This window comes from Cylas formicarius, unplaced genomic scaffold (assembly GCF_029955315.1).
Source record: "Cylas formicarius isolate icCylForm1 unplaced genomic scaffold, icCylForm1.1 PGA_scaffold_13__1_contigs__length_503275, whole genome shotgun sequence".
Taxonomy (NCBI): Eukaryota; Metazoa; Arthropoda; class Insecta; order Coleoptera; family Brentidae; genus Cylas; species Cylas formicarius.
The window spans coordinates 466667-488119 of NW_026844228.1; the positions used below are offsets into that span (position 1 = coordinate 466667).

Below are 21453 nucleotides of genomic sequence, written 5' to 3' on the forward strand. Positions count from 1 at the left end.
TATACCAAATTTACATAGCAATTTTTTTAGGATTTTTATGATGTAATTTCAATAACACCCTGTAGATATGAAATCGTCTAAGTATATAAAAATAAGTCACTTTTTGAATCGCAAAGAAACGATCATACTTACGACACTATACAACAACGGTTTTTTAAAAACAGCCAAAATTTGACAATATTAAAAATAAACTGAAGGTTTTTCATATGAAAATGAGTGTTCCTCGGGGGAATAAATAATAAGACAAGGTATACTAAAATTATGTACAGAGAAAAGATGAACGAATCAATAAAACTCAAAGGAATTTTATTCAACATTTAAAAACTTCATCAAAAACCTATAAAAGGCTGGGTTCCATATTTATAGAAGACGCGGTTCCACATAGCGTACTCTTTAACTTTCCTATTTGGTTTTACTGTCAAACTTGTGTCGATATCGAGATAGCGGATGTCGTTTGGATTCACTTGGGGCCACGTGATGTTCAATATCGGGTCTGATTGATCAGGGGTGGGATTGCTAGAATGAAAACTTGCTTAGACCCTTAAACGTAGAACTACGAAGAGACAGATCGTTGATATTGTCGTCGAGTCAATAAAATAACTTACAGTGTTTTGGCAAAGTTAGCCCAGAGGCGTACCATCCTTTGTCTCGTCAATAAATCGGCGTCGGTAGTTATAGGAAATGTAGATATCTTGAAGAGATAAGCTAATTCGTCTGCGTGGGCTACCTTTCCAGCACCTGAAACGATTTGTTTTAAAACCTGCATTCAATAGTAATAAAGGTGCTGACATATAGCATGTCTCAATCTTCATCGTGCTGGTTTTTGGCGGCAATTTTGGTAATAATATATATTTTTTTGTTTATTTGGGTGAATATAATCGTATTAAATTACACTAAGAAATAACAATGACATTAAATATATACAATAAGTTAATAGCTAGGAATGTCTACACATAATTAAATTTTTGCCTTTTACAAAACTTCTGTACTCTGTACCTGCATATATATTGCTTGAGGGGGGTGGGGCGCTAATTAGGGGCGTAAACACCTTCTCGGATGACTGATTCCCAGATTGGGGCCGGGTAGAGACCTGAGTCGCGATTAAGATTGTTAGGTTGTTTATAGATTTCTATAGACTCTTGGATTTTTCGTTGGTAGAAGAACTGATTCCATGCAAGAATTTTAATTTTATCAAATAAAATTTAATGCCCGGTTTCATAAGTGTGTTCGGCAACAGCTGATGAGTTTATTTGTCTTAATCGTAAGGCTCTTTCGTGTTCTTTGAGCCTAGTTGATATTTTTCGTCCGGTCTCTCCAATGTATTCTTTGCCGCATATGCATGGAATGCTGTAAACTCCTGGCATCTCAAATGGAATTTTGTCTTTCACGGACCGCAGATGTTCAGAGATTTTTGGACAAGTGGTAAATCTGGTTTCGACGTTATACTTCTTTAGAACTTTTGATATATGGTCAGTGATGTTTTGAATGTAAGGAAGGACCACAGTGGCAAGTGTACTTGATTTCTTTCGACCTCATTGCTATTGGAAGGTTGTGGTGAAGTGTATTTTTTGACCATGACCATATATATATATATATATATATATATATATATATATATATATATATATATATAATTAGATTAATTATTTTCATGAAAAATACACGCCGTTCCTGAAAGTTGTTCGTAAAATCTACTTTACTAAATTACCTGGTATTATGGTACGATTTTCACTCTTGGTTCCATAGAATGAGAACTGATACATATAAACGGGAGTATAATTCGACTGCAATTCGGCTTGTTTCAGTGTTGGCCTGACGAAACCATCACTGGAAAACTGAAACAGAGCGAGTTATACCGTCACCTTTCGTTATGTACCTAACAAATTAATTGTAGTTAGCAACAAATGACATTTAAAACTATATTAACGATTTCTGGATTTTCTTTTTGCATTTTGACCTTTTTTAAGGTGATTTGATTCCATCTAGACTTTATTAACTCTCGGTGGTGAAACATGTTCTGGTGTTGTCTTTCTGGTTGCAAGAATGCACCAAAAGGACGAATGCCCCAGCAGATTTCAAGCGGCATGCGATTGGTCCGAGTGCATGGAAAACTGAGGGCTGGAATCCTCAGACTTGGGAATCTGAACAGAATACCTCCTCAGACAGGCATAATAATTGACATGACATAACATGCATGGAAAACTGAGGGCTGGAATCCTCAGACTTGGGAATCTGAACAGAATACCTCCTCAGACAGGCATAATAATTGACATGACATAACATGTACATAGTCTCAGACGAATCCAGAAGATTTGTAAATAGTATTACAGTACTGTAAAAGTTTATTTGGAAAAAATTTGTATTGAGCTAATACGTTAAGGTGTTCATGAGTGTAACAGATTAATAAGAGACTTTGATAAAGATTTATCTAATACAAGTACCCACGCCATAAGAGTGTCAAAGAGTAGTTTTACTGGTTCAAGCTCTGCAGTTGTCTTCCTTTCTTTTTTAACATAACTTAGTATATAGGTTTCTTTTTAACATATGTTTATAAATTTAAATGTCAATGAGAGCCCTTGTATTGGTTCGAAACAAGAGATTTTATTTTCGACCTAAAGCCAAGGAAATAAAAATTTTAAAAAAAGCAAGCTTACCTCTACCACCTGGTTGGGATTATCAGCAAATTTCCCACCTTTTCCAACATATGCTTCCTTAATTAAATATCCTATTTCCGTTAGATTGGAACCCGGAAGTGGTACGAGATCGTTTGGTATTAAACTAGTTACATCGGAATCCATATCAACTCCCTTATCTCTCGCAACCTGTAGAGCTGGAACGCCTCAAAATAGCACTGAATCGGAAAAGGCAATCATTAAACCTTACAAGAAAAAGAACCCAGCGATTCTTCGGAAGTAGTGCCGATCATTAAAGGAAGTCGATTAATATTTCCAGATTGAACTAACGGAAAATTGAGCTCTGTAATGTAGGCATCCTTATCCTCCACCTCCATTGTTATGCCAGACTGTAACACGTTTTTAGGACAACGTTGCTAAACTAGCTGCATAAGATAGAGAATTTAGTGATAAAACTTACCCCTATTCCGGAATTTTGGTTGAGAGATGACAAAACTTCTACCGGTTGACTTTGTAGAAATTCTCTTATTTCTCTAGTGGAATTTTTGTCCGAAATAGAATTGTCGATTGCTTTCGCGACCTCGTAAGCTGTGGGATTTGAAAAAGCGGACATACCCATTAAGGAACATCCGCTTTGACAAATCGCAGCCCTGAATAATCCTGCGAAAAATATGGCGGGTTTAAGGAAACATGGGGCCTCGAAAAGTCAGCAATATTCCTTTTTTTAAAGCCAGTAGAACAACCGAATTGTGATTAAATGGCTATAGGTTGTTACAGAAAAAAATCTTTTAATGTTACGCAATAAACTAGTACAAAAAATTGCCTATTTTTTAAGTGAAAAATTAATAAACATTAATGACGTTCTTCATTTTAGTTTTTCAATTTGATCAGTATGCAAAAAATGACGATTATGATTTTTAAAAGGTTTTTTTTTATATTAATCATGATTGAACATGAACAAAAAATGAAATTTTTGTTTTTTTCGTTTTCACCCAATTTTATCTACTTAATGCTTCTTCAGCCACTTCTGTAATAGTGATTATTTGTTCCATTTTTTTACAGCATACTGAAGATTTTTATGTAGATACTGTGGTGTCTTTATTGCTAATGTATTAAAAAAGATGGTTGTGAAATGTAAATGACGGTAATTGTTTTGAAATTGTTTGAAATAACGATTTGAGGGGTCCATATTTGTGTATGTTTCAAAATTAGTTTTAAATTCATGTAAGCTTTTTTTAGACAGCTCTGAATCAGTCAACAACCCTAAATTTTTTATTTACATACTTTACCTTTAATACGTTATTGTAGGTTTACAAAAATTTTATTCTGTTTGTTTTTCTAGCAAAAAATATTCCTGAAGTTTTGTCAGAATTGAGCTTGAGATACATCTGAGTATCATCTGCGTTAAAGTGTTGCAGACATGATAAAAAGACTTTTGACGATTGTGCTATATAATACATAATAACAGAGGTCCCAAAACCACCTCTATGCTCACGGTTGATAATAGTATATTATGCAACAAGTTCGGTAAACGCCATTTGACTTACGAGTTTATTTGACACGAGCGGAGCGAGTGTTTAATAAACGAGTGACTTAAAAAGTTTACCGAACGTGTTGCATACTATACTTTTCGTACGACCGTTTGGGTATATTTTCGCAGAACAAGGCATTCACTGACATGAACTTCAGAATTGACAAACGTCACCATTCAAGGCGTGGGAAATATCTCCGAAAACATCCGATTGCTCCCAAACCCGTGCGGTAAAATCCCGGAAATGTCCGAACTGGCTCGGAATCGCGGGAAACGAAACTGACGTGGTAAAGTGACGCTTTCCGCACGATAGATCCGTGTGTTATTAGCTATTTTTCAGACGGGAGTAGAAAAAATAATTTTTAATAAGCTTTCGTGCTCACACACTCAAACCAGTATAGTTCAAATTCGATAAAGGCTAGTGATTGAATGTGTGAGAATAATCTAACAAAACATAGTCCTAGGACTTAAAAATATCATCAGTCATATTGAGAAGGACCGTGAAACTGTAAATAGGTCTATATCACGTATGATTTTCGGGGATTATACTAAATTTGTTTCAGTAGGTAACGAGCTGTCTTTCATTTATTTTCTTTTGAAAATTTGATCTTTTCTATCTTTGGTTTTAATGTTACTGGGTTTACACGTTGAACTTTAAATAGAGTTAACAAAGTAATTATAAGTAACGTCTACATTACTGAGTTGAGGTGGAATATCATGAAGACCTCATTTCTTTAGAGTTATTTAATTTTAATCTGTTATAGTAGCACGTTTTCTTTTGCCTTCTAAATGCAGTGGTAATCATATTTGTAAATCTTTTATAATTTTCAAATCAGCTACAGTTTTGGTATGTTTATATTTAGTGAGCCGTCTATCACTATCCTTCGTTATTGGGCGTAATTTTTTTTTTTTTAACTCAAGTATCACTTAACCCTACCGAGATGGTTTATAGAGGAACCATATATATGTGAAGAAGGTTTAGGACATTGGAATAATGGAACCAGGCGATCCCTACCTTTTGATATGGAGAGAGCAAACAAATTACCATGTTAGTGGATGTAATAACAAAAATTTGAAAAACAATGTTGTTTATCCAAATCTCAAATCTGAAATTTAGAAGAATTTTTTCTGAACATTAATTAGTGATGTTAGTAATATATGGAGTGTTTCTTAGCAACTACAGTTATTTTCACAATTAGAATTTAATTATTTAGTGAGAGACCTAGGTTTATCTAAGGATCTTTCCGAAATTTTAGCATCTAGACTTCGAAATAATATTTACTGGCACAAGACGTTAAGTCTTATATTTCAGGAAGCTCGAGACAGAATTTATAGGCTATTTTGAATTTTACGCTTGTTACACTAAAGTCTTTTTGTTGAATAATATAACAGAAGCCTTGTATATTAAATTAGGTCTGATGAAACAATACGTTAAAGCTTTAAATAAAGATGGATCATGTTTTAAATAATTTTTAATAAATAAAATGGTTAATACAGTCATGGAATGTACAGGAAAATCTACTTTAGACCAAGAGGGAGAGATCTTCCAAAAACAAAACTATTGTTATTTAATTTAGATCTTTTAATTCGGTTTTTGTTCTTTCATTTTAAAAAACCTTATGCGATAGAGGAAAATTCTAATCTGATTTAAATGTAATGGGTGTTTTTTTTCGATGTATAGAACTTTAAGTTGGCATTACTGTTCAAGATGGCGACCGATTTAACAGCTGCCAAGTGATTTATTCTCAATTTGGTTTGGCAATTCATCATGAATAGATTCACGCCTGAACAACGCTTGCAATAGTGCAATTTTATTTCGAAATTAATGGTTCTGTGCGGAATACGTATCGCGCACTACGTCCATTTTATCGTCGACAAAATCGTCCATCAGAGCAGTTAATTCGATTAACCATGGAACTCGCATCTCCAGAGACGCCGTACGGTGCGTACAGAAGAAGTTATTGCTGCTGTAGAGCGTAGCATTGAGGAAAACCCGAATGAGTCCATCCGCCATCGAGCACAGGAATTGGATCTGTGTCCATCCACTTTATGGAAGATTTTACGGAAGGATCTTGGTTTACGTGCTTACAAAATCTAACTCGTGCAAGAATTGAAGCGAAACGATCATCAAGTAAGGCGTAGATCCATCCAATGGACCCAAAACGAGATTACAGTTGTTCGCGATTTTCATAAGCGAATTTTGTTTAGCGATGAAGCGCACTTCTGCTTGAATGGCTACGTGAACAAACAAAACTGCCGCATTTGGAGCGAAGCTAATCCTCAAGTGTATGTCGAAACACCGTTACATCAAGAAAAACTGACTGTTTGGTGCACTTTATGGGCTGGTGGAATCATTGGTCCGTACTTCTTCAAAACGATGATGGCCAGAACGTAACAGTCAACGGTATAGAGCTATGATTATTAACTCTTTCATTCCTGAATTGAATAACCATGATGTCCAGGAGATGTGGTTTCAAGAAGACGGCGCAACATGTCACACCGCTCTTGCCACAATCAATTTATTGAAAGACACGTTTGGTGACCGCCTAATTTCACGTTTTGGACCTGTGAATTGACCTCCAAGATCTTGTTATTTAACACCGCCAGACTACTTTCTGTGAGGCTATGTAAAGTCATTGGTCTATGCGGATAAGCCAAAAACGCTTGACCATTTGGAAGACAATATTCGAAGTGTTATTGCCGATATACGGCCACAAATGTTGGAAAAAGTCATCGAAAATTGGAAGTCCAAATTGGACTACATCTGCGCCACCCGTGGCGGTCATATACCAGAAATCACATTTAAAATGTAATGTCAATCGAATAATCCATCGTTGTTTTATTGCAACTTAAAGTTCTATAGATCGAAAAAAAAACAACCCTTAGAAGGCCTATGTTATTCAGAATCGAAATCTGTCCTTTGACTGGCGTAAATTCTGGCGACAGTTCTGTTGTGTTGTTGAGATAAAATTTGGACCCGAGCGACAAAATTTGTTTGAGACTGGACGGGGCTTTTATTTCTGTGAATCGTCTTATTTCTTGATAACGGAAATTGCCCGAGATTGGAAATGAGGTGAGATGTGTTAATTCCTGCTTAAGATATTCGTGTTGCGAAAGAGATATAGCTCTGAAAAATAAGGAATGTATCACAATTTCGAAATATATGACAAAAGGTTAAGTCTGGTTTTCAATTAATAATGTCTAGAAACGAAGAACTGTTGTGAGTTTTCCAAATGAATCGCTCATTTCAAAAACCCCATAAGTCAATTTCCGCCGAAAATGGGTTTTTGCCATGAACGGGTTTAAAATGTCAATTTACATAATTTGTGTTAAAATCCCAATCAGAAAATATTAATACTGAATTTTGACTCTTCAGTGTGAAAACCACATTGGTCGGTGACTTTTGGCGTTATTGGGCAGAGCGGCGGATTAGGGCAGATTCGATGGCGGGGATGCGTGACGCATGAATTTGTTTATTTTCTCTCGACGATCATGTTAGTCTACTGTTTACACCCTTTTAATACGACAGTGATTTATTCGTTAATATTTTTGAGTGTTTTATCGACAATGTCTGACTCCGGTAGTGACGAAGAAACTCAACAGCCACTAAAAAAGAGACATCCAGAACAGTATAAGCGATTTGTGAACATACGGAAAGAAATTTCCGTCAAGAGCCACTGGACCAGATTGCAGGTAACGTTTTTGTGTGCATTAAATTTAGGTATAGTTTGTTATAGGAAAAATCTTGTTTTCAGATGTAAAATGAAAAAGACGATATGAAATTATGTCTTACTAGGCTAAACGGGTTCCATTCCACAGATGAACAAGATTGCTTTCGAAAAATCTTTACTGGGTGGGGCAAGTTCGTAGCGCGTAGCGCGAAGCAGCTTTTTATTATAAAAGGAAAGAAATTCGCGGTTTCGTGTGGTAAAGGGACGCATTGTTTTTCTATCGCGCTCCTGCGGACCACTATGGAAATTTCGGAAAATCGATGTAATTTAATTGTTCAAGCACCCTGTATAAAATGCCCTTCACATCTCATGTAACTTCAAAGTTACAGCAAACATCGGCAAATGTTAAAATTTGCACAAATAATAGCGATATCGAAATACATTTTTTCAAATATCCTCGTATAATTGATGAAACCTGATACTCTTTCACGACAGGCTTTACGATACTGTTCAAATGAAATTATCTCATCTTTAACGGTTTTTCATTTATCGCCAATAATTCACCCACAAAAACGGAAATTTTTAGGATATTTTAGATTTTTTGCCCATAAACGACCCTGTATATGATGCAATCATTGTTCGAAGTAGAGATTATAGCCCTGGATTTTCCACGCGTCCTGGTTCAAGAATTTTTTGAAAATATAGTGCAGTGCGCCGTAATAATCAATGACGTCATCGCGTCTTGACAATCCCCGAAATAACGATTTCAATATGTATTTTTTCAAATATCCCGAGCGGCGTATCTGATAGGCGAAAACCACAAATTCAAAAATTGTATCTCTTGATACGACCTATGACACGGTTTGAATCAATTGGTCATATTTTTTATGATTTTTGATTTGCGGCTAGTAATTTACTCTGTAAATTATAAAATAATAATAAATAATTTCAAAACCCTGTATATAATCGAAAAAATGCCCGAAATAAATGTTATTGCACTGAATCTTCTACGTCTGCCGGTTAAAGAATTTTGCCGATGGGGTGAACAATTATGGAAGAAAACATATTTTTGTGGAAGTTAAAATTCCCAAAAAAAAATTTCAATTTTTTTTTTAAAAATGCTTGGCAAAATTTATTGAGCCCAATTTCTACCGTTTAAATGTGGACACGGACTTTTACTTTGCTGCTCTATCATCATTTGATATCTGCAAATTGAGGACACTTAACACATTTCTCATTAAGCACGGAATATCGGGAACATCCTGTACAATAGGTGAAAACCTTAAATACAAAAGTTTTTGCTGTCTATGCGGGCTATATTGCAATACAAAAAAAAAGTTATAACCAATTTTCAATAATAGGGGGACGCATTTTTCAGTTTCTTTGAATTTCTGGCGCACCCTGTATATTTTTGAAAAATTGTCAGGAATAAAGGTTTATACAGCCGTATCTGCTGCTTCTTCTAGTTTGAGAACTTTTTTGGTCACGTAAACAGTTTTTGGAAAATGATGTTTTTTGCAGACCCTTGCACTCTCGAGTTTTTATTTTTTTAGAATACCTCCCGACCCCCCAGCCACCCGATTTTCAATAGGTTGCGTCACGGGACAAAGCTGCATATATGTGTTCAATATGAAGTCGATTGCTTCAAATTTCGGCCACTTATCGTGTTTCATAGCAAGGTCCAAAAAACAGTCGAAAATCGCGAAAAAAAAGATGGATACCGACGTCGTATCAGTGCCATTTCTTATAAGCTTATGTGTCTCGTGGAGGGTTAAAAAGGATGCAAATTTCAATTTTGTAGCTTCAGCGGTTCGAAAGATGTTTAGGAAAAACCAAAAGACGTGAACGGAGAACGGACAGACAAAACAAAAATTTCAAAAAATACGATTTTCGAAAGTAACAACATATTTTCTTGCAACAACTAATTGAGAAAGGCGCAGTAAAAACTCATAGACCTCGTAAAGGAGGATCTATACAAATGGAAATTTCTTTTAAATGCTACATCGTTACTTCTGGTGGAAGAAAACTGGTATGCAAAAAAGCGTTCGTTTCTATCTGGGGCGTCACTGCAGATCGCGTTCGTCGCTTGTGCATCTTGCATCAACAGTCGTAGACTCCAAAAGTTAGAAGGAGTAAGCATCCAAAAGCCAGCACAACTCGTTCCGAAATTTTGAAAGCAATTCATGAAAATATTCTTTCATTTCCCAGAAAAAAAACTCATTATTCAGGTAAAGATATTGAATATCTAGTTGCCGCTTTGAATGTGAAAAGTATGCATTCATTATTCATGAAAAAGCATCCGGAATATAAGGTTACTTATGCATTTTATGTAAACTATTTCAAGAATACGTTTTCGCTAAGGTTCGGCAGACCTCAGGTCGATACGTGCGTAACTTGTGAAGAGTTAACCCTTAAAATGAAAAACTCTACGCTAGGATTTTATGCCAAAAATGCTGTCGAAACATAGAAGACTAGTCACAAAAGAAGAGCACAAAAGTTTCATAATAAAATTCGTGACATAAAAGAACTTTGTAGATCTCGTGAAGATGTGGCCACCTTAACTTTTTACTTCATGCAGAACGTGCCGGTGCCGAATATTCCGGTACAAGAAATGTTTTACCCAAGACAACTGTGAGTGAATTGTTTTGGCATAAAAAATCTTAAGACCAATGAAACTGTGTTTTATCTCTACGATGAAGGATTAGGAAATAAAGGAGAAAATGAAGTGTGCTCAATGCTCCTTCATTATCTGGAGAACTTCTTGAATGACGTGGACGAACTATACCTTTTCTCAGACAACTGTCCAGGACAGAAGAAGAACCATACATTGATCAGATTTCTTTTGGCTTTGACAGACACCAGCATATATTCAAAAATAACACATTTTTTTCCAATAAGGGGACACTTCTTCTTGCCCAATGACCAAGATTTTGGTGTTGTAAAAAGAAAAATTGAAAAGGTTGACCGGGTATACCTGCCTGATCAGTATTATTCTATGATGAGCGAAGCCAGCGAAAAATTTTCTGCATTAATTTTGGAATTCTCAAAGTGATGGAAAAAGAGTTCCATAAGAACTGAAAGAACATTTTCCTTCAGAGAAAATCGATATGCCTCCAATAACTGTGTGTTGCTAACGCTGTTGATTTAATTAGTACCGGATATTGATTTTGAGTCGCCCTTGGAATGTTTTTTGGAATTTATTGATGCCATCATTCTTCGCGACTTCAATATTCCCAGTTTTATTTCAGATGCATCTAATGACCTCCGGTTCACTTCGACCAGTTATTTTTTAGGAGCAACATGATTCGAACATGTGTGTAATAACATGAATCGTTTGCTGTATCTTGTATTTTCAAGCATTCCTTGCTTTGTTGAAAGAGACGAGTGCCCTATTGTTACGTCTGTACCACTTCAATTAGCATCGAATCAGTCTACAGACTTTGGCCTGTGTTGTGACTCCATGAAAGAATTTAACTTTAGAGAGGCAAATTATTCTCACATGGATGAGTCCTTGAATTGTTTTTATAATACTCTTAATAAGTTATTTCAATAATCCGTTCCACTTAAAGTCAAAAGACCCCGACGTTTCCCAGTCTGATATACTGGAGGGATTATACAAATCTTTGAGAAAGAAGCTTTTGTTGCTATCTATATTTCAAGCACTTAGGCGTCAAATCAAAACTGAAACAGTGAAAGCACATAGTGAGTACTTAAGCAATATCGAATTGAATATACGAGATGATCCTTCAAAATTGTGCTCAATCGAAGAGAAATAGTCCCAGAATCCCAGGCTTGATGTCTTACGGCGGTGAATCTTTTAAGGAAATTCAAGCCATAGTAGATGCGTTTGGTAGATTTCAGTTCGGTCTGTATTATCGCTGATAAGAATTGTAGAGGTGTGATGTCTCTTTCAGCCACAGTTTGTCACTGTATTTATTCCAGTCTTAAGAATAATTATAGTGTTGAGCAATGCGGTTTTGTTTCAAATAAGTAATGCACAAGCAATCTGGCAACGTTGACTAAATATTTATGTAAATTAACTGATGATTTAGCTCAGACGGATGTAATATATATGGATCTTTTTATCGAAACTTCACAGTTGCTAAAAAGCTTCAATACGTATTTTATCCCACATCGGTAGTACCACAAGGGTCAAATTTAGGAACTCTTCATTTTGTCATTTTTATTGATGGTCTAATTGATAAATTGGTTAAATATACTAATAAATTAGTATATGCTGATAATTTAAAAATCTATTGCATGATTAATTGAACATTGCTTGTTGCTTCAGGATCGATTAGGTTTAAATGTTTCCAAATGTAACGTGCTCGCTTATTCTAGAAATCCGAACATAAATTTATTTAATTACGTGATTAATGGAACTGTATTGGTTCGATTAAGTGAAGTTCAAGACTTGGGGATTATCTTATTTTCCAGGCTCTTTTGTATCTCATATTGAGCATTTATTATTATTTTCAAGAGCGTTAGGTTTCGTAATAAGAAGGTGCCGACATTTCAACAATACCTCAGCCATTAGAACTCTGTACCATTCTTAAATGAGATCTAAATTAGAAAATGGGTCATTGGCGTGGCGTCCAATATCTCAATGTCCCATTGATATCCTGGAGTTAATTCAGAGAAGGTTGCTTATATCTGCATAGAGGATTTGAGCATCAGGTACTATTACGCCGGTTCTGGGAATCGTCTCTGGAGGTTAGGGGGGGCATTCGTTCTTTAAAATTTCGGCGTGGGCTTTTGCGTACGGTGAATCCTTTAAGCAACGTAAAATTTTGCGTCCCCAGAATTAAAGCCAGGCCTACATTTCATCTCCCTACACATCAGTCGCCAATTTTGTTTTTGTATGGTAACTTCATTATTGTTTCAGACATATGTGATATTAATGCGAATATACTTCGTGAGATTGTTGACTGTGTTTCGGTTTATGTGCAGAGCTTATATGATTATATTATATTATTTTTCTCTTATTTATATATTTCCTGAAATCGGGTGTATAACTGTTGAAAATAAATTTGCTTGTAACTTTCAAAAATCGATTAAATCGAATTTTCGAAAGTATCTGCGCTCGTATAAATTTTTTTTATCTCGATAACGGTAGGTCCTAAGGCATCGCCGTTAATACAGAAATGATCATCGTGGAAAAAAATTTTTTTTGATCTACTTGTCCGTTCTCCGTTTTCGTCTTTTGGTTTTTCCTGAATAACTTTCGAACCGTTGGAGCTACAACATTGAAATTTGCCTTCTTTTTAACCCTCCACGAGGCACATAAGCTTGTAAGAAATGGCCCCGATCAGACGCCGGTATCCATCTTTTTTCGCGATTGTCGACTGCTTGCCATGAAACACGATACGTATCCGAAATTTGAAGCAATCGACTTCATATTTGGCACATATATGCAGCTTTGCCCCTTGACGGAACCTATTGAAAATGGGGGGGCCTCTGTTTTAGACATATAGACAGCTTAAACTTTTGTATTTACGGTTTTTAAGTATTGTACAGGGTGTTCGCGATATTCCGTTGAATATTAAAAAACATAATAAGTACTCCAAATTTGCAGCTACCGACTTCAGACTTGGGAGAGTAGTAGAAATCTAGGCTCGCAATTAGACTCTTTGAATTGGGACCAATAAAATAACGTGAAGTATGTTTTTTTATTTTTGAATTTTTTGTGTGGTTATTTTGGCATCCAGAATAACATCTTTTCCTCCAAAGCCATTCATCAGATCGGAAAAATTTTACATCCGTAATATGTGGGAGACCCGGTGCTATAACTATTGTTTCACGCATTTTTTTGATTATATACAAGCTGTTTTAGTTATGGACAAAAATTTAAAAGACCCTGAAAATTGTTCCTTCAGAGAGTTAATTATTAACCGTAAATCAAAATTCATACAAACAATAGCTAATCCGTTCAAACAGTGTTATAGGCCGTATCAAGGGCTACAATTTCTGTATTTATGGTTTTCATCTATCGTACTGCATGGTTTCAGAAAACAAGTAGTTTTTTGAAAACCATTTACTCCATTGGAAAAATTCTGATACCAGAAAACTAAGGAGATCCAGAGCTATATCCTCTGTTTCGAACATTGTTGGAATTATATACAGGGTACGTCGTTTGTCGGCAAAAAATTCTAATAGATCCTAGAAATTTCCGCCTCTGTGGGTGGATTATTGGAGATACATGAGAAACTTTTAAAGATGTGATAATTTGATATGAACGTTATCGTAAACCGTGTTGAGAGAGAGTTTAACGTTTCGTCAATAATACAGCGGACGCAAGATATTTGAAAAAATATAATTTTAAATTGCAATTACCAGTACAAATTTTGATATTTACAGTAGTATACCTTAAATTTGAAGTTCGACGAGATGTGAAGGACACCTTATACATGGCGTATTCACAATCAAATTACATCGAGTTTGCGAAAGTTCCATACTAGTTCGCAGGAGCACGATAGAAACATATTGCGTCTCTACAGGAATCCGCGAAGCGCCTTCTTTATAAAATAAAAAGCTGATTCGCGCTATTCGCGACGAACTTGCACCGCTCACCGACGATTTTTCGAAAGCACTCTTGTTATAATTACTATTATTATTATTATTGTATTCACTTCTTTTAAACTTTTAAAATGGTCGATTTTGTGGGGCAATCTAATGTTTACGTAAATTTTACAATTATTAATTTACCTAATGGAACACACAATAGAGTTCAGCAAACAGTACCTGCGGATTTTTTATTCGTAAGGTGAAAACCGACAGATCCTCCACCTGCGCTTTGCCCAAATATGGTAATTTTGTCTGGGTCTCCACCAAAGGATCCGATATTTCCTTTGGTCCAATTCAAGGCAAACAGCTGATCTTTCAAACCGGCGTTTCCCAAAATTTCCGTATCGCCAGTCGACATAAATCCGAAAATACCCAAGCGATAGTTAAAAGTGACGACGATGACGTCTTCCTGGATTAAGTAATCCGGAGCGTAAAAGCTGTAGTCCGAAAAACCACCCACGAAGCCTCCGCCGTATATCCAAAAGAGTACCGGCAACTTTTCTGCGATCTGGAACATCGAAAATATACGTTTGAAAGACTCAAACAACGTTGTTCGAGCAAATCTGAAGTTAAAGTTTTTATATCTGGCTTGCAAAGTCTCTCTATAATTATATAACTTCTGGAAATTTGATAGTTTTTGATAGATAGTTTTCGAAGTATCCGAATAAAATAGTCCAATTTTACAGCCGTCCATATTTCTCTCACGTGGTCCATGTTATTCAAGGTACTCAGGTCAATGACGTCATGCTCCTTTTGAATTATGTGGAATCCCAACTATTGTCGCTATATGCATAGTACGTCATAAAGCTACATCCATTCGTTTGTAATACGACCAAAAACATAGTGCATTTATTGCTGTGACGTTTAAAGTATTTTACAGTACTTTAACCGCAGACCCTCCCAGGACCGTTATAAAACCCATCCCAACAGAAGTAGGTCTTGCCTGAGATGAACCGTAACGAATATTTATAGAAACTTGAAATTTTTATTTGAAATATAAATGGACCGTTTTAAGTTTAATTAGGCGTTGATGCTGTGGGGTATTTTCAAATAAGTAGAAGCATTTATTTTAACATCAGGTATCGTTCTTAAGAGTTTAATCTAAATTGCAATATGTTCGTATATATTACGGAAGTATTTGACTGTGATCCATCCAGTAAGTACATATATCACTTGATTATTCAAAGGGTAAGAGTGAATACCTGTACTCTTTTTATCTATTTATTTTACAGGTAAGTTTGAAAATAATCATTTTTGTCTTATGTGCCTGTTGATTAACGTAATTCTTCTTGGTTTTTTGTGTCTTCTACATAGTTCTTCGTTTTATAAGCAACAACAGTCCTTTTTATGACGGTAGATTATATTCGCGGTAGATAAAGGTGCGTCATAAGAATACAGAAGAGGACGAAATGGAAATGGTAGTCGAACCTAATGACAATTTAGAAAACGAACTACCTCAGCAACTAAAAAAACGGATCCATTTGTCTTCGGATGCTAAACAAATTGTTTTCAATGTTTACAATTTCATAAGAAACTCAGATCGAGGAGCAGCAATAAAAACAAGTGATCAAAGTTCCGAAGTCAACTATAAGAAAAATTGTTACAAATGGGATAGTCAAGAAGAAAGTAAGAGAGTTTTTAAAGAGTAACAAGCAGATCTAATTAGGCGTATACTCTGCGACGCCTAAATCCAATTTTTAACATTCCCTTTACAGAAAGAATATTGAATATTTATAAAAATCAAATAATTGTAACCGAAGGAGATATTAATCGAATCCAATGCCAATTTTCAAATATTTTCAATAACATTAGAATTTTAGTAGTATTTCCAAAACTTGAGCCTATCCCACATTTAATTAAATTCTTAAAGGAATTTATAGACCCCAAAAATCTTTACGCACTTTATTTTAGAACCGAAAAACTAGCTAAAACCTTTACTGTAACACTACAAAAAATATTTCTAAATTATTCCTACAGGTTTGTTCAATGTTCAAAATTCTTAGAGGATATTGAATCCCAGGACGAACAACAGGAAAAATTAAAAATTTACCACAATACAAAAACTTGCCATAGGGGCAGCTCTGAAATGAAAATAGCATTGACCACTAGATTCTATTGGTCTAAAGTGACCGACGATATCGAGCGGTTTGTAAATATTTGTGATACTTGCCAGAAAAACAAATACGACAGAAATCCCCCTGTCATTAAATTTAGTCTAACACCTATGACATCTAAACCATTCGAACAAATTCATATTGACTCTTTTAAAATCAACAACCAAATATTTTTAACCATTCTTGGCGCCTTTTCTAGATACGGTCAAGCGTATTCTCTTAAAAGTCTGACAGGAACAGCTGTCATTGATTCCTTCCTAACTTTTGTATCACACCATGGTTTACCTTTAAAAATCACGTCAGACCGTGAAACGGAGTCTAAAAATAAAAACATAGAGGACTTTTGTAAATTGTATAAAATTGAGTTGCATTATACCAATTCAAAGAATAGTAACTCTAACTCCCCCGTGGAACTTTTTCATTCTTCTATAATTGAAGCATATCGATGTCTTAAAGAGGAACATAAACCATACAACCCGGAACAAATCGTAAAACGCGCTTTATTAGGATATAATCCAAACACAGTGTCACGAAATTTACGTCTTTTGAAATAATCAAAGGTCATATAAATGACACAAATCCTTTTGACATTAGTGACCACGTAATAATTTCGGACCATGTACAAAAACATAAAGAGAGTTCGAAAAAGGTTTACCAATTAATTTCGGAAAATAATCAAAAAACAAAAGAAAAAATAATTGATAAAAGAAACAAAGAACGCGAGGACCCCCTGAATTTCGATATTGACGAACCGGTCTACATTCGTACTACACGATCAATATTCTTCAGTTACATATAACCTTTCAAAGTGTTTTATCCCAAATTATACTTGACTGTCAAAACCTGATAAATTTTCTGGATAATTTAGAGAACGCAATTGTGTTTGCACACACTAATGCTTTACACAATTCAATAGTTTCTGTTTTGGAAATTCAGAAAATGATCGATTATTTAAAATCAATTTATGGTATAAACAAATTACCAAAATTTATTAACACGTTATCTTATTACCAATTTTTAGGGACTCAAGTAACATTTACAGATAGTAAAACAATTTTTGCTATTCACTTCCCTATTTTAAGGCTTCAATATTTTTCTTTCCATCACCTGTTTCCTGTTATCCAAAATAACACGATAATTATTCCAAAATACCCTTATGTCGCACGAGAAAAAGAAGATATTCATTTCAAAGAGTCCTGCTATCATGAAATCGAGCATAATTTCTACTGCCATGAAAACTACAACTCGAAGGATGAATGCACGATTCAATTGCTTAAAAATCAGCCTATAAGGAACTGTCGCAAACACCATATCGAATTATTACAACCTCTTGCAGAGCAAGTAACGCAAGAAAAAGTGCTTGTCTTACCTGTTAAAAATACATTGGTATTTGCTAAGTGTAAAATTGATCGATACCTTAAGATCGATATTCCAACACTTATAGAAATTCCAGCTGCTTGCCAAATAACCTTGGTCAAGAAAAATTATTACAATAATGTCAAAATTATGAAAGGAAAGGCTTTTTTTACCTGAAGTCTATATAGAAGAATTGAAACCAATTATGTCACACAGATTAGCGAACATCCGTCAAATTAACTTGCAAGACCTATATCAATTAAAACGGATAACAAATGAACTACAACCGATTGAAGAAATTGACCAGCCTATGTCTACAAGTTTAATAACTAATATTATTGTTATTATATTTTTTCTAGCGGTCATTGCAGCCCTAATGATCGTTTTTAGAAAGAAACTTCTACCGAAATGTCAACATAATCAATCCGAACCCAATAAATCCAATCAGCCGGAGCAAACTCATTCCATTATGTTTGCTTCTTGAGGAGAGACGAGTTATGTACAATGATTTCTACGTAATAAGGATAGGACACCGTGAGATCTACGATGTCAGTATTTGGCCACGATGGTACTATGAAGAGACCGTGAGATTCACATTGTCAGCTTTTCGGATACGAACCTATAAAGTCTTAGTTTTAAGTAATATGATTATTCTTGTTGTAACTGCTGCTGCAGAAACTCTTAATTTTCGATTGTATTTTGAAAATAAAGTTTTTAAAAAGTCATCTCGTCTTCGCTTGAACATAATTTTCCGCTCTTGTCAAATAAACTCGTAAATGCCGTTTACCGCACTTGTTGCATAATATACTATTTTACGATTGCATATCCTTAATCTACTTGCAACTAATGAATTAACTAAAATCGGAACTATTGGAAAAACTATTAGGTTTCCGTCTTATTTAAAAGATTGAAAAATTTTAAAAGGAATTCGAAACAAAATTTAAAAATAGGATATTTCAAACATGAGTCAAACTATCCATAGAATCACAGAGAAACTCTGAAAGTGATATGAAAATCGATTTTAAAGATTTATTCGCTATTGAGTTAAAAATATAGCCAAAAATTCCAAAAGTTTGCCGGGCACAGAGAGCTAGCTGATGGACCTGTAATCCTCAACTAAATCCTTTCTGCTCTTTTTAACGGTACTATTACTGCGTTTTTGCACAAAACTGAAAACAGTGTAACTAAAGATTGATTGAAAATTATCGATAATGGAAAACACAGTGATTCAGCAAATTTTTATAAAATTATTTAACTTGTCTTGTATTTCTTTGTATGGAGATCTCCATGTTTGTGAGGGTTGATCTTATAAAAGCTCTGTGTGATGTTTTTTTTTATTTTAATTGTATGTTTGTTTTTTTAAAGTATATTTGTCTGTTACTTCAGTTTGTATTGTACGTTACAATGTAGTATCTATTTTATTATTTAACTGCATTACATTAAAAAGCTTCAAAACTTAAAATTTTACGTAATAAAATATATAAATTCGTTGTTGTACCCGTAATTTTTCAGTTGGAGTGAGCTTTTTTTTTATATTTATCAAATATTTTGAAAAATTTAGAGGCACAAACCATTTAGCTTTTTCGCATTCCTTAATAAAATTACCTGAGAAAATGTATTAAAAATGAATAGCTAAAAAACTCACCTTGTGGGCTGGGGTGTACACGTTGATGTACAAACAGTCTTCGTTCTCCTCTCTAGGCTCAGGGTCTCCAGGAAAATGCGCAGTCGCGATGCAAGCCGCTCCTGTTTGGTTCGCCTCTCGAATACCCTCCCAAGGGTTTGGCGGCGTTGGAGTCTAAACATCGTTAAATTACTTTTAACAAACGTTTGAGCTTCATATAGTTATATTTTACTTCAGAACAGTGTAGAGCATATAGGTATAAGATAATATAGTGACCCTACTACGGTAAAAGTTAATGATTCGCAGGTGGCTATGATATTTTCGTATTGAAAGTTTTGGGCATGCCGCACACCCAACGTACAGATTGCGACATTGCCGTACATTTTGCTATGTAATTTTTCTGCGTTTTTGTGGAAAACTTGTTGTGTCTGTGGTCAAAACTCTAAGGAGTAAATGTACCTACACACGAGTAAGTGTTGTCTTAAGTACAAGTTAATTTAAAGAATTTAAAAAAGGTTTACATAGGGCTCACAAACTTGTATAATTTGTGCTTTCAATACTTGGCTGCTTCACCAAATTAAAGCAAATGTAGCAAATATGACCTAAAGAAACCCTATATATTTTTCAATTAACAAACTGGAAAATGGACTTGCATATAAATGTTTACATGTGAATTTACTAAAGAGAATTCCCTACTTTTTTAGGTACACTTCAACAATTACAGGAAGGATATTTGGGTAATGTGTTTTAGTGTATAAGAATTACAGGAAATATAAGAAAGAAAATAAGCTGCAAGAATTTTTGCTAGAACAAGCATAAACAACTACAAATCTTTGTAAAAATCAATATGGGAAAGTTTTCGTTTGTCATCACGCTTAACGTAAACGAAATTGCCTTTCTAGTACAAGTACAAGTTTTTAGGAAATTACCACTGCCTTTTTTTAGATTAGCATACCTAGTATATGTCATTTTTATATTTTACTTTTTAGTTTACCAAAAGATGAAATTCTAAGAAAACAATGGAAAACATACCTTGCCCAAAATGAAGCTGAAGCTGAAGTTGATAACTTTAGAAGAGGTGGTAAACGTGTCTGTTAGGTGATGTTATCAATTGTACAAAATACTATTTTGATACTAATATGTTACCAACTTTTTTTCAGTCTAAAATATTGATATTTTTTTCGACAATGTTCTTAGTCCTAAAAATTAGCATCTTTCCATCTTGAACATAAGAGAAATTTTTGTTAATAAGAGGGCGTTTTTTGGCTTTATTTATTATTTAGACATAACAATTTTTTTTCTAGGTAAAACTAAAGTAGACACCAGCAGATCTTTAATTTTTAGTGGTAGTCAAAACAACATGACAAATTCCAGAGAGGCCTGGCACAAAACAACCATCGGTCATCAGTATTTAAAAAGGATTTGAGGCCAGTACCATATTGTCAACAAGCACAATGCAGCTGACTTAAATTTTGTCATTTACAATGAATAGAATTTGTGCTTTAGTTACTAATGATTAACAATGGTTTGAGAAATTATAAATAAAAAAATTTTTATTGCTTCCATCACTCCTTTTTGCAATTCTTGATGGTGGTAATCCTCTCAAGTTTTATTGCGTTTATAAACAACAATGTATTTTATTTTTTACAAAACTTCGGGATTCCTCCTGCGTCAGTTTTTGCTGAGTCGAAATTGCTGACGTTATGCCAATCATCCTGTTGGCTTCTCCAGAGCTTGACTGAAACTGGCTCGTATTTTACTCTGTACCTGCTTATATATTGTTTGAGGGGCATAAACACAGTCTCGGACGACTGATTCCCAAATTGGTGACAAGTAGAGACCTGAGTCGCGGTTGAGATTGTTAGGTTGCTTATAGAATTCTATAGACACTAGGATTTTTCGTTGCTAGAAGAACTGATTACATGCAAGAATTTTAGTTTTACCGAATAAAATTTTATGT

At 34.7% G+C, this 21453-nt stretch overlaps 1 protein-coding gene across 2 annotated transcripts in view; it reads right to left on the reverse strand.

The window, feature by feature from the left end:
• Positions 1–285: 285 nt before the first annotated feature.
• The window catches only part of LOC132695898 (pyrethroid hydrolase Ces2e-like), a 31647-nt gene continuing 10479 nt past the window's right edge, over positions 286–21453 (reverse strand). Inside the window, exons 3-10 of one of the 2 annotated variants that reach the window (XM_060660476.1) lie at positions 19515–19667; positions 14577–14907; positions 3094–3293; positions 2884–3022; positions 2655–2830; positions 1709–1835; positions 606–738; positions 286–516 (exon numbers count right to left, since the gene is read on the reverse strand). In XM_060660476.1, the coding sequence (XP_060516459.1) occupies positions 330–516; positions 606–738; positions 1709–1835; positions 2655–2830; positions 2884–3022; positions 3094–3293; positions 14577–14907; positions 19515–19667 (1446 nt within the window). In that variant the 3' untranslated portion in view covers positions 286–329. Of the gene's footprint in view, positions 517–605; positions 739–1708; positions 1836–2654; positions 2831–2883; positions 3050–3093; positions 3294–14576; positions 14908–19514; positions 19668–21453 lie in introns of both variants that reach the window. The other variant, XM_060660475.1, reaches the window with a different exon arrangement.